The sequence below is a fragment of the Emys orbicularis genome, chromosome 8 (genome assembly GCF_028017835.1).
Source record: "Emys orbicularis isolate rEmyOrb1 chromosome 8, rEmyOrb1.hap1, whole genome shotgun sequence".
NCBI lineage: Eukaryota > Metazoa > Chordata > Testudines > Emydidae > Emys > Emys orbicularis.
Genome location: NC_088690.1, coordinates 68,529,272 through 68,542,092, shown reverse-complemented (window position 1 = coordinate 68,542,092; position 12,821 = coordinate 68,529,272). Strand labels below are relative to the sequence as shown.

Genomic DNA, 12,821 nt, shown 5'->3' with positions numbered 1-12,821 from the left:
GAAGATGCAAAGGTGAATATGATGCCATCATAATCAGGTTTTAGAACCAAGTCGTGTTGTGCCACAATAGAGCTTCTTAGTGTGCCTTGGTCTTTCATCAAGACTTTGGGGGCTTATTTAATTCATCTCTTAGGCTTACTGGGGCTTTTCCATTAATACTTCATTACTGTCTGGCAACAAGAGGACTGATATACTTAACTTCTTTTTGGAAGCAGACATAAAATCCTTCTGCTAAGCTTTGCTCTCTTGAGAATGTACTGTTTCCAGTAATATATCTAGGATTTACAACAGCCATTTTGAAACCATTTGGACAACCACCTTTCCTAGGTTCCCTCTTCAGCTACCTCAGCCTCAAAGGCAAATATCCTTATTGCCAGAAAAGTGAGTTGAGTGCCTGCTTTTTTGTGACCCTTGCTATTCTTATCAAGTTTTCCCTTTTTTACGGTGGACCAGCTGTTAAGGACAAAGAAGAATTCCTTTCTGACCATGGGCTTCCTTTCTAAAGAGCCTAAAATGCACCACCCTTTGGCTAGCTTAGATGGCCATTAAGAAAATGGTTTTAAATTCCTGAAAGTTTTTTTTCCCCAAAGGCCACAAAAGGAGAGCCCCTGAAGTTATTCAATACCATATTAAAGCACCAAAAGGGGGTCTTTGCTAGGAAAAAAGGTGTCTCATCTCAAATTAACTAATGTCTTAAGTGAAGAGAAGGCAGTTTGTAGTTTTCACACAAGGTATCAGATTGAGTTAAAGACTATGGAGAAGCCTTGCATTTACTGCAGCCTGTTAAATTATGTGTCAATTACAAACTGCCTTACCTTCACTTGGCTTTTACCACCTGTTATTTAACTCAAGATAAGGACACATTCTTTTTCATAGTGAAGACAAGGCCAAAGAGTATAGGAGACTGGACCCTACGTTCCAGCTTCTCTGCTAAACTGAAGTGCCTGATGACATCGAGGGAAGTGCACACAAAGGAAATTATTTTGCCGTGAGAGAGCTCAAACTTCTACCCATGTTAGTGCTATTGGGTGTGCTGGTGTATTGCTCCTATGCTGTTTGTGGGGATTTTCTAGCTTCAAGTTTTCTGCCATCTCAGGTTGTGACCCTCAGAGCAGTCAGCTCACCACTGTCAATGCTGTTGGGTGTGCTGGTGCATTGCTCCTATGCTGTTCGTGGAGCTCAGATGCTAGCTACACCAGGAGAGAGTGCAGTTTGCTGATTCAGCTGACCTCAACGTCACTTATAAAGACAGACCACAGGCTCGGTTCGATGACCAAGGTTGATAATAAACCTGGTCGACCACAAGACACAGTCCTAGTGCCCTGCCTCAACAGTTACAGGTACACTAACATGTATGCCTGCTACAAGGTATCAGCGTAATCAACGGAACAGAATGCTGTCTTATAGGCCAATACAAAGTTGCCCCTCCTATGATTTCTGCTTTTCATACATTGAAACAAACATGTTACCTATTACACTTCAGATATTGTTACCATCCTTACACCTTGTACCTGCTAGTTCAAACAAAACATCCGCATCCATTATCCTGTCATCCCCACCTTATCTTTAGTAGGGGGTCGGTGTAATCTTGTACCATCCTCTCCAGTCAGGAAGTGCTTACTTGGTTAGTTGATACCTAGATGTTACTATTCTGACAAGGCCTACTTTGGTTCACCCTCTTAGCCATGCCTAGGGTTCCAACAAGGCCTACAGTCTACACTGAAAAGTTTTATCAGCATAGCTACATCAGCCAGGGGTATGAAAATACCATGCAGCAATTAACGCAGCTATGCTGACATAGCTATATCTACCCTGAAAAGTTATTTTGACAGAAGAGGGTTTTCATCAACATAGCTATCTTTAAAGAGGTGGTGTTCTTATACCAACAGAAAAACCCTTTCTGTCAGTACAGCCTCCATCTACACTATGGTGCTGTGCTGGCACAGCTATAGACAAAGTGTAGACATACCCCCAAAATAGTCAGGTACATACTTTTGCTCAGTGCCCTGAAGATGCCCCAGGCTCTGTAAGAGACTTATTTTGCCATTGCAGGATTGAATTTTTTGATCATGTGGTTTCCATAGTCTGTTTCACATATGACTGCTCAGTCTAACAGCCAACAGGCTACTGGGGGGGGGGGGGGGGTCTCGCAAAGTCCCTGTGTTAGAAAAGATCTGCCCAAGATGAAAGTCAAAAAGTGATATGTGGCAAGATTCAAAAGCTCTGAATAGAGGAATATTTTCAACCAACTGGGACTAGGTCTAGTTTGAGAAGTTTATGAGTGGGTGAAAGTTGCAACTTTAACTTTTGCAACTAGGAAAGCATATATAAACACAGAACAGTGGGCGAGTTTCTTTGCAGGTTGTATTTTAAATTTCCATAAAGAAAAAAAGAGTAAAAAAAAATGCATCTTGAATTATCCTAGAATACTCTAAAAATTCTCCTGAAAAAAGAGAAAGACATTTCTTGTAGCTTTTGAGAAAGGGTGAGCAACACTTTTTCTTCATGTTAAGTCCAACTTAGGCTTTACCTCAAAATTATGATGTTACTAAAAGAAGTAGATGAGCAAAGGCTTATTAGAAATATTCAAGGCTTACATGTGCTCAGATTTTAATTCTCAACACCAATCAATAGCATCCTGCCATTTATCATTAGCTTCTATCACAACTACTGGATATTTGTGAAAAAGCTTTGTTTCTACTTCCAGCAAGAGAAACTTGCTATCTACTAATGGAAATCACTCATCTAAGCATGATTTTAAAGTATGAAACTTTAATTAGAGTAACCAAAATTACTTTAAAAAGAGACTTTAATACTGAAATGCTTTTTTCAGTAAAAGAAACTTCTCATGCAATTTTCCTAATTGTTTGATCATTAATAAGAATTAAGGAGGTTCTACTATAATGATGGACAGTCCAATTATGGATTAAAAAATTAGTAAGAAAACAAAAAAATTTTAAAAAGCAATGATGTTTCAAAAATACTTCATGGTATTCAAGATCTACTGTAGTTAATTTTGTAAAGTAATGGAGTCTTAGTACTACAAGACCTCATGATACTCAAGACTCTTATTAAAACTTCACTAGAAAAACAGAAAAGACTGAATTTTTTAAGAATCAAGTTTGTAAGTTAGAGGAATAAGATGGTGAGAATCCAATGTATCAAACCCCCTCCCCCATTTGACACTTTGGTTAACTAATTTTAACTTTATGACATCACAATCATATTATTGTCAAAAGATTATTATATCTCTGCAAATAAAAGCAGACACTACACTAGTTTACAAAAAAAAAAAAAAAGGCTGAAGTCCAGCCCAGGAATACACAATACCAAATTTCAAGTTTCTACCCTAAACTACTGAAGTGTTTAAAATATGCTTTATTTTACTTTTGATTAATAATTGTAAATGTATTTTACTCTACTTTTGTCATCTTAAAATCTGTTTTGAAATTACACTCTTACACACACACCCCACTTTGTAAGAGGACACAAATGGAACATTTCTGGCTGAAAAAAGAATGACAAATGTACAAAACTGAAAAGGACCAATTAGAATGAAAATGCTTAGGCAACCTTACAAAGGGGGATGCTCAACTTAATATCTAGTCAATTTAAAAAATAGGAGAGACTTAGGCTACATCTACACTACGGACCTTACAGCGGCACAGCTGCTCTCCTACCAGCATAATTTAAAAAAAAAAACAACCAATGAGCATCATTAGCTATGTCAACAGGAGAACCTCTCCTGACGTAGTGCTGTCTACACCAGCGCTTTTGTCGGGGAAACTTATGTCGGTCAGAGTGTGTTTTTTTCCCCCACACCCCTGACCTACATAAGTTTGACCAACAAAAGTGCTAGTGTAGACAAAGCCTTAGAAGTTTTATCAGGTACTATAATAAAATTTGTAAACCCAGGGTAATTAAGTGTTTTTCTCTCACCCTTTTCGATATACAAAACAGGCTTACAAGCTGTGAAACTATGAAAGACCAAGATGCTAAAAGGAGCACTCAAGGAAGACAAGGCCATTGCAGAAAAGCTAAACAAATTATTTGCACTGGTCTTCACTGCAGAGGATCTGAAGGAGCTTCCCACCTGAATAATTCTTTTTAGGTGACAAATCTAAGGAACTGTCCCACATTAAGGTGTCAGTTGAGGAGGTTTTTGGAACAAACTGACTAAACAAACAGTAATAAGTAACCAGTACAAGATGGTATTCACCCAAGAGTTCTGAAGGAACTCAAATATGAAACCACAGAACTACCAGCTGTGGTATGGGACCTATCACTCAAATCAGCCTTAGTACCTGATACCTGGAGGATAGCTAACATAACACCAATTTTTTTAAAAAGGATCCAGAGGCAATCCTGGCAATTACAGTCCAATAAGCCTAACTTCAGTATCAAAAAAATTGGTTGAAACTAAGAACAGAATTATCAGATACATAAATGAACACAATATGTTGGGGAAGAGTCAACAAAGCTTTAGTACACAGAAATCACACCTCACGCTATTAGAATTCTTTGAGGATGTCAACAAACATGTGAAGAAGGCTGATCCAGTGTACTTGGACTTTCAGAAAGTCTTTGAAAAAGTCCCTCACCAATGGCTCTTAAGAAAAGTAAGCTGTAATGGGATAAGAGGGAAGGTCCTCTCATGGACCAGTATTTGGTTAAAAGACAGGAAACAAAGGGGTAAAAAATTGTCAGTTTTCACTATGGAGAGAAATATAACAGATTCCCCCGAGGTTCTGTACTGGGACTAGTGCTGTTCAACATATCCATAAATGAACTGGAAAAAGAGGTAAACAGTAAGGTGGCAAAGTTTGCAGACAAAACTATCTTGAATAATTTAGTAGAGTCCAAAGCTGACTGCACAGAGTTTCAAAGGGATCTTATAAAACTAGGTGCCTGGGCAACCAGATGGCAGATGAAATTCCATGTTGATAAATGCAAAGTAAAGCACATTGGAAAACATAATTCAGATTATACATACAAAATGATGTGGTCTAAATTAACTGTTACCACTCAAGAAAGATCTTGAAATCATTGTGGATAGTTCTCTGAAAACATCTGCTCAATGTGCAGCAGCAGTCAAAAAAGCTAACAAAATGTTATGAGCCATTAGGAAAGGGATAGCTATTAAGATGAAATATCAATGCCACTATATAAGTTGATGGTACAGCCACAAATATTGCTTGAAGTTCTGGTTGCCCCATCTCAAAAAAAAAGACACATTAGAACTGGAAAACATATAGAAAAGGGCAACAAAAATGATTAGGCATATGGAACAGCTTCTATAGGAGGAGAGATTTAAAAGACTGGGACTGTTCATCTTAGAAAAGAGGTGACTTAGGAGGGATTTGATAGAGGTCTATAAAAATCATGAATGGTATGGAGAAAGTCAATAGGGAACTATTATTTACTCCTTAACATTAAACAAAACCCAGAGGGTCACCTGAAATTAATTTAAAACAAACATACGGAAGTACTTCTTCACACAACACACAGTCAATCTGTGGAACTCATTGCCAGGGGACGTTGTGAACGCCAAAACTATAGCGGTGTTTGAAAAAGAATTAGAGCGTTTCATAGAGGATAGGTTCATCAATGGCTATTAGCCAAGATGATCAGGGATGCAACCCCATATTCTAGGAGTACCTAAACCTCTGACTGCCAGAAGCAGAGACTGGCAACAGGGGATAGATCACTCAAAACATTGCTCTGCCCTGTTAATTCCCTCTGAGGCATCTGGCACTAGCTAGATATCCACTGGTCTGACCCAATATGGCCATTTTTATGTTCTTACTGCTAATGGAATTGACTGGACTCCAAGTGCTGCCAAGTGTACACAACTAATCAAACTGGTGAAAGAAAACTGAAAGAGGTTAGATAACTTATAATAATCTTATGTGATACCATCATCAGTAATAGGTCCAACATTTTCAGAAATAAGTGACTAAATTGATGGTGTCCCCTTCTGAGGATGGCTGTACCTGCATAAACCCTATTTGTGACACCCTCCAGGCAGATGAACAAGTTATAATATTTGCAATGTCAGTTCCAGAAAACTTTTTAGACGTGTCACCTACGCCATGAAAAAACAAAAAACAAAAACAAAAACCCTAGCTACCTTACACCCCCCCCCCCCCCAAACACACACACAAAAAGCTTGAATCAAGAGGTTTTGCAACATATTTTGAAGGCCAGTAACTCAGGCTCTGTAGAACAAAAAAAGTGAAGTCTAGATTTAAAATGCCCCACCTTGAATGCTCTGCACCCAGCTCCATTCATACACAAATCTGGAGCTATCAGTAAATTGCTTCCTAGCTGATCTCAACTCTCATGATAGTGTAACAGGACAGAGTAATCAGGACCAAACCATAAAGGGCTCAAAAAATTAATATTTTGAGTTGTATACAGGAAGATATTTAAAGTCTCTGGAGCATACTGACACAATTGTACTAATATGGCCAATCCAAAAAACACCGCTAACTAAGATGGCAACATATCTGGAACCAGCAGAAGTTTCTAGAAGTCTTCAGGTGTGGCCTAAAACTAAAGCACATTGCAGTAGTCCAGACTGGAGAGGACAAAATCCTAGAACACTGTGGAAAGCTCCACATAAAGAAAAAGTTGCAAGGAGATGATGAAAAACCCCACACTTAGCTACGGCTGAGCCCTGATAATCCAGAAGCAGCCATGAATTGAATAGGACCACTAAACTGCAAAGCTTGTTGGCAAATGGCAAGCCTACCCTCACAGTCCAGGAAGCAGACCTCACTCTCACCATCTCTGCTGATTATTTCACTCCTTCAACCCAACATTTCCTCTGCTCTACCTCAGTTCAGCTTCAACCAAGACTCAACTTCAGCTAAATGCTGGGAAAGCAGACACCACACCACTTGGGTCTGAGGAAAGAGATATGATACAGAGCTGAGTGTTATATCAGTGTATCAGAGGGGTAGCCGTGTTAGTCTGAATCTGTAAAAAGCAACAGAGGGTCCTGTGGCACCTTTAAGACTAACAGAAGTATTGGGAGCATAAGCTTTCGTGGGTAAGAACCTCACTTCTTCAGATGCAAGAAGAAGAAGCAGCATCTGAAGAAGTTCTTGCATCTGAAGAAGTGAGGTTCTTACCCACGAAAGCTTATGCTCCCAATACTTCTGTTAGTCTTAAAGGTGCCACAGGACCATCTGTTGCTTTATATTGATAACACTGCACTCTCACCATCTCCTCTATCAACTTCACATACACACTAAATAGAATGTGTGACAGAATAAGGTATTGGACTGGGACTCCCAAGATCTGCATTCAATCCTTAGCTCTGGCACAAACTTCCTTAATCTGTGTGTCTCAGTTCCCCCATCTGAAAGAGAGTGGATATTACTTGCCTATATCACTAAGGTGTCATGAGGATAAATTCACTAATATGGGAAAGGCGATCAGACACTATAATGATAGGGGCCATAAGAAGAAAATCCTGGAGAGTTCCACAGATTTTACAGGAGGTATATCACATAGGGGAAAACAAAAAAAAAGTCAACTCCTGGTCCCTAGTGATGCATTAACAATATTTTTATTGTAAAGACTGATATGTGGCTTTTTTTCTTTTGTAAGACAGTATGATAGACTCACAAAACTAGCTCTGCTCTATTCTATATCCAGGCCTAACACCTAAATCAAAGGGTAACTCTTAAAACTCCAGATAAGGCAAGAACCTTTCCATTAAGTTTCTCCAAGAAGATGTTATAGACAGGACTATCGTTAGCAGGACTGTCAGTATCAAGAGGTGGCTTCTTGAACATGCACATAACTGTTCTGATACATTGTCCTCCTGAGTGAAAGAGTTAGCACTCAGATAACAGTGAACATAAAACTTATCCACCTCATGACTTCACTAGCCAGCAGGGACATAAATCCAAGCTGTAGGTCACAGCCCAAAGCTCCCCACTATCTTTAGGTGTCACATTTGTCCAACTACATTTGCAGAAACAGGAAATCCAGAAGGATCTGCCATTATACAGGCAGCCAGTCACTGTAAACCTAATAAATCTTGTCAAACATTTGACTGCTTCCAAACAAAAGCAGACCACATTCACCATGCTGTCTACTACCCAGAAGATTTCAGGTTGTTTGGGCTTTCATAGATGCTATGGTAAAGCTTTTCTTCTTCACTTCTATTATATTCAAGGCACATGATTTCTAACAGTTCTTTAAGGATGATCAGTCAAACTCAGTGCTTAATGTCTGCTCCTGATGCTCTGGCAGCTTTACTTTACATTTCATCTGCTGCAGGTCATCTATACACCCTGGTGACTGCGAGGATGGTTTTAAGGAAGATGATATTTAGAAACTACTGTGTCAACATTAGAGGGTAAAAGATAGCTAAAGTGTCCTACAAAGACAGAGAGGTCCACTAGGTGCATTGTAGTCTATATTAGAAAATGCTGTTAGTTTCCCAGGACAGAAATAAAATAGGTTCCACACATCTACTGCAGCAAAGGTGAGCCCTGACAACAGTTTGCACAAGTTTATGACAAGACCATAATAAAGAAATCTTCACTATGACTTCTGCCAATCCCAACATCAAAATAAGTTTAGAAAGTATTGCTACCTATGTCTATTGAGACAAAGACTATCTAGTACACACCCATTATGATTATGGCAGCCATTGGATCTTGAGTCAATATGCCAGGGTCATCATTCCCTACACATGGGGGAATTCTGCACCAAAAAATTAAAAATTCTGCACACAATATTTTAAAATTCTGCATATTTTATTTGTCAAAATAATATAATCATGCAAGTTTCAATTATTTTGGTAATTTATTTCAAAATGCCTGTCAGCAACTATGTCTGTAACAATACAGACAACGAAAAAGATTCAGGAAATGTTTTTTGACAAACAGATTCCTTACTAGGCATATTAATACACAACTCTGAGTAATAATTCATTTAAACTACAATACAGAAATTTATTTACTGAACCCTTCAGAAGCAGCGCAAAGGCTCGGATGAGTCAGGGGTAATGGAGGAGCTGAGGGAGAGGGAAGTCATTACTGGGAAGGAGCCTGGGTGTGAACTTGGGAGGGTGTTGGGTGTGGGTTGGAGAAGTATGGAACAGGGTTTTTTTGGGAGGTGAGTAGGAATTGTTAGGGAGCCTCCACCATGCAGACCCTGGCTGACCCCTAGCCTCTCATTCAGTCAGGTACACTTGTCCCATGTGTCCCTGCACTCGCTCACCCCCATCTGTCCTTGCACCCCCACTCAGCCACCCTCCTCCACCCATGTACTCCCCATGTGGCCCTGCACCCCCACTCCCATTCAGCCCGCACCCATCTATTCCCCCCCCCATCTGTGATCCCCCCAGAAGCCCCATGTGCCCCACACTGTACATCCGTCCACCCCATATCCTGTTCCTGCTGACCTGGCCCCATGGGCTAGGCACTGTGAGAAAGGTAGCCTCTTTCGCTTCCCTATCTGAGCTGGGGCTGCTCCCACCCAAGAGCGGCCGCTCTGTTCTGGTGCCACAGCAATTCCCGGTGAGTGAAAGACGCAACTCCAGCACCTTTCCGGCAGAATGTATTTTCTGCAGGGGAAAAAATTCTGTGTGGCACATGAATTCTGCATGCACGCAGTGGCGCAGAATTCCCCCAGGAGTAATGTCGATGGATGCTAAAGTAACTCCTGACAATACGCTTGGATGACCAAAAACAAGTATTCATCAGGGAACCAGAAACGTATTGAAGATGGCCCTTTCGAGATGTGCACACATAACCTCCCATTTCAAAATTGGCTCTCTCCTTTCAAGGTGATACAACCAACACAACCTCTTTCATTAGCTCAGACTGAACTAATGTCTTCTAATAGTAATAGTCATCTAGAGACTGCTGGATCATCTACATAGGGCTTGTAATGTGTGTCAAGTCAAGGCCACATCCATATGTAAAATAATGGAGAGTGATAACTTTGTCTAATAGCCTTTCCCTAAACAATATGACCCACAGAACAGGGTTCCTGGCATTCAATGCTCCAGAGATGAGATTCCAGCAAGACCTGTGAGACTGAATTAAATGCCAAACAAATGGTCAATCCCTGTGAAATAATCAGTTTTATAAATCACAACAGGAACCAAGAGACACAAACCCCTACAATTTATCTCCTTCAGAATCCTGCCCTCAATAAACCCAATCCATAGCAGTTATGCTCAGCATTCTCTGAAGCCAAAGAGGCAAAGTTAGGACAGATGGGAGCCACATCATATCTCCTCACCAAGCCAAATACAATCAGAGGCGTGGGTAGATGTGACAAAGTAAGAGGCACCTAATGAGGAGACAAAAGCAAGGGAATATAAAAGCGAGGCCAGGGGTAGGCAACCGGCCGCACACGTGCCGAAGGCGGCATGCGAGCTGATTTTCAGTGGCACTCACACTGCCCAGGTCCTGGCCACCGGTCCGGGGGGCTCTGCATTTTACTTTAATTTTAAATGAAACTTCTTAAACATTTTAAAAACCTTATTTTCTTTACATACAACAATAGTTTAGTTATGGGGGGAGGGATAGCTCAGTGGTTTGAGCATTGGCCTGCTAAACCCAAGAGTGTGAGTTCAATCCTTGAGGGGGCCACCTAGGGATCTGGGGCAAAATCAGTACTTGGTCCTGCTAGTGAAGGCAGGGGGCTGGACTCAATGGCCTTTCTAGGTCCCTTCCAGCTCTATGAGATAGGTATATCTCCATATATTAATGTAATATATTAATATATATATTATAGACTTATAGAAAGAGACCTTCTAAAAACGTTAAAATGTATTACTGGCACGCGGAACCTTAAATTAGAGTGAATAAATGAAGACTCAGCACCCCACTTCTGAAAGGTTGCCGACCCCTGAGCTAGGCCAAGGTGAGTGGAGAGAGATTAGCAAAAAGGACAATAATTGGAAGCCAGGACTAGGACTTGGTCTCCTGCCACTCTCTGCTTTGCCTGTCATTCCTGCCATATCTTCTTCATTAATCCATTTTTCCTGGAATTGATAGCACCATAATGGTCTCTGGATGCCAAAGGAAATGGGGCATTCTTAGATGCAGGGGGCTGATTCAGAACAGAACCCCCTTGCACTATTCCTCCCCACCTCACTCCCAGGAATAAGAAAGCTCCACAGCACAGCTGTCATCCAGGAAACCATCCACACCAGGCCACCCTTTCAAAGTTTAAATTCCCTATAATTCAACCCCATACTCCTGTATCCTCTTCTTTCTCCTCACATGAGTTAAACATGGGACAGTCAGACAGAAGTGTGGGACTCTGAGCAGGATGCCTAGAAGGGAAGAGGTAGGAGTCAAGCAAACGCCACCATAAAACAATGGTGGGGAGAGAGAAGACAGAAACCAGCAGAACTATTTCCACAAACATCCATACTCCATGCACCCATAGCACCCCACCCACACTGTACGAACTACTGAGAAAGCCTCTCCTGGTCCTCCACCTCAGCCCACGCAAAGCCACACTAGCACCTCTTCACTCCTACATCCCCCAACTCTGCACCCCCCACATACCTATCAACCCACAACCCTACTCTGAAAGCCCATCCCCAACTCTCAGCCCACAACTCTGCTCCACACTCCCCCACCCCCAACTCTGCCCCCATACATCTCCCTAGTTCCACAACCCCCAGCACTGCACCCATCCAACCCCACCCCCTCCCAAGCCCTCATCCCACACACACCCCGTCAACCTTCCCCTTCCAACTCCCCAGCCCTAATACCCTCTCAGCCCCATGACACTCATCCTCTACCAGCACCAGAGCCCCAAACCCCACCCACACACCCCCTCCCCCAACTCCACACACACTAACCCTCCCCACGTCATCCCTACAACCCCCTTCCCACCCCAGAGCGCCCATCCCATGCCAGCCTCCATCCTACAATCACCAAACATATCCAGCCCCCACAGTCCCCTTAACCCCAGCCCCAAATTCTACCCCCACCCCTACAATCCCTGGCCCCAGAGCACCCATCCTCTGCCAGCCCCCCAACTCCACCCCCCCATTTCTAGCCCCAACTCTGCCCCCACCCCAGCCCCATCCCACATTCTACTCCCACCCCTACAATCCCCCCGGCCCCACAGCACCCATCCCCTGCCAGCCCCCAACTCTGCCCCCAGCCCTACAACCCCCAAACCCACCCAGCCCCGCCCAACATCCACCCCTTATTCTACTCCCACCCCTACAGCCTCCTGGCCCCACCGCACCCGTCCCCTGCCAGCCCCCAACTCTGCCCCCCCCGCAACCCTGTCCCCGCCGGCCCCCTGCCCGGGCTGCCCCTGCTCCCGGCGGGGTGGGGGGGGGGGCCGTGACGCGCCGCTAGCCCACGGGGAGGAGCGGCCGGCGGGGGGGAAGACTCGGGCCCCCGGGGAGGGGGGGCTTACCTCCGACCCGGTACATGTTGGCAGCCATGCCCGGGCTGGGGGGTCTGGGCCGCTCCCGCCGCCGCTGCCTCCAGGTGCCGGATCCGCTGGAAAATGGAGGCTGGAGCGGCCGGGAGGGGGAGGGGAGCGAGGGAATTAAAGGGGCCGCGCCGACCGGGGAGCGGGCGGCTGGACTAAGGCGGTGCGAGGAAGGGGCAGATCAGAGCCGGGGGGACTGTGCGGGCAGGGGGCCGGTTAGAGCTGTGGGGAGGGGGGCAGATTAGAGCCGAGAGGGGAGGGGGGCAATGTGAGGAGTGGGGGGAAGATTAGAGCTGCGGGAGATAGTGGGCAGAATTGGGAGGGCGGGGGCAGAAGGTAGGAGCAAAGTGGGAGTATGTGGGAGCCAGAGGCGGGAAAGG

The 12,821-nt window shown here is 43.5% G+C and overlaps 1 protein-coding gene across 1 annotated transcript in view; it reads right to left on the bottom strand.

Moving 5' to 3' along the window:
• The window catches only part of MTA1 (metastasis associated 1), a 160,401-nt gene extending 147,941 nt beyond the window's left edge, over positions 1-12,460 (bottom strand). The window contains exon 1 of the mRNA XM_065409048.1: positions 12,424-12,460. Within this exon, the coding sequence (XP_065265120.1) occupies positions 12,424-12,451 (28 nt within the window). The 5' untranslated portion in view covers positions 12,452-12,460. The remainder of the gene's footprint in view (positions 1-12,423) is intronic.
• Between the last annotated feature and the right edge of the window lie 361 nt (positions 12,461-12,821).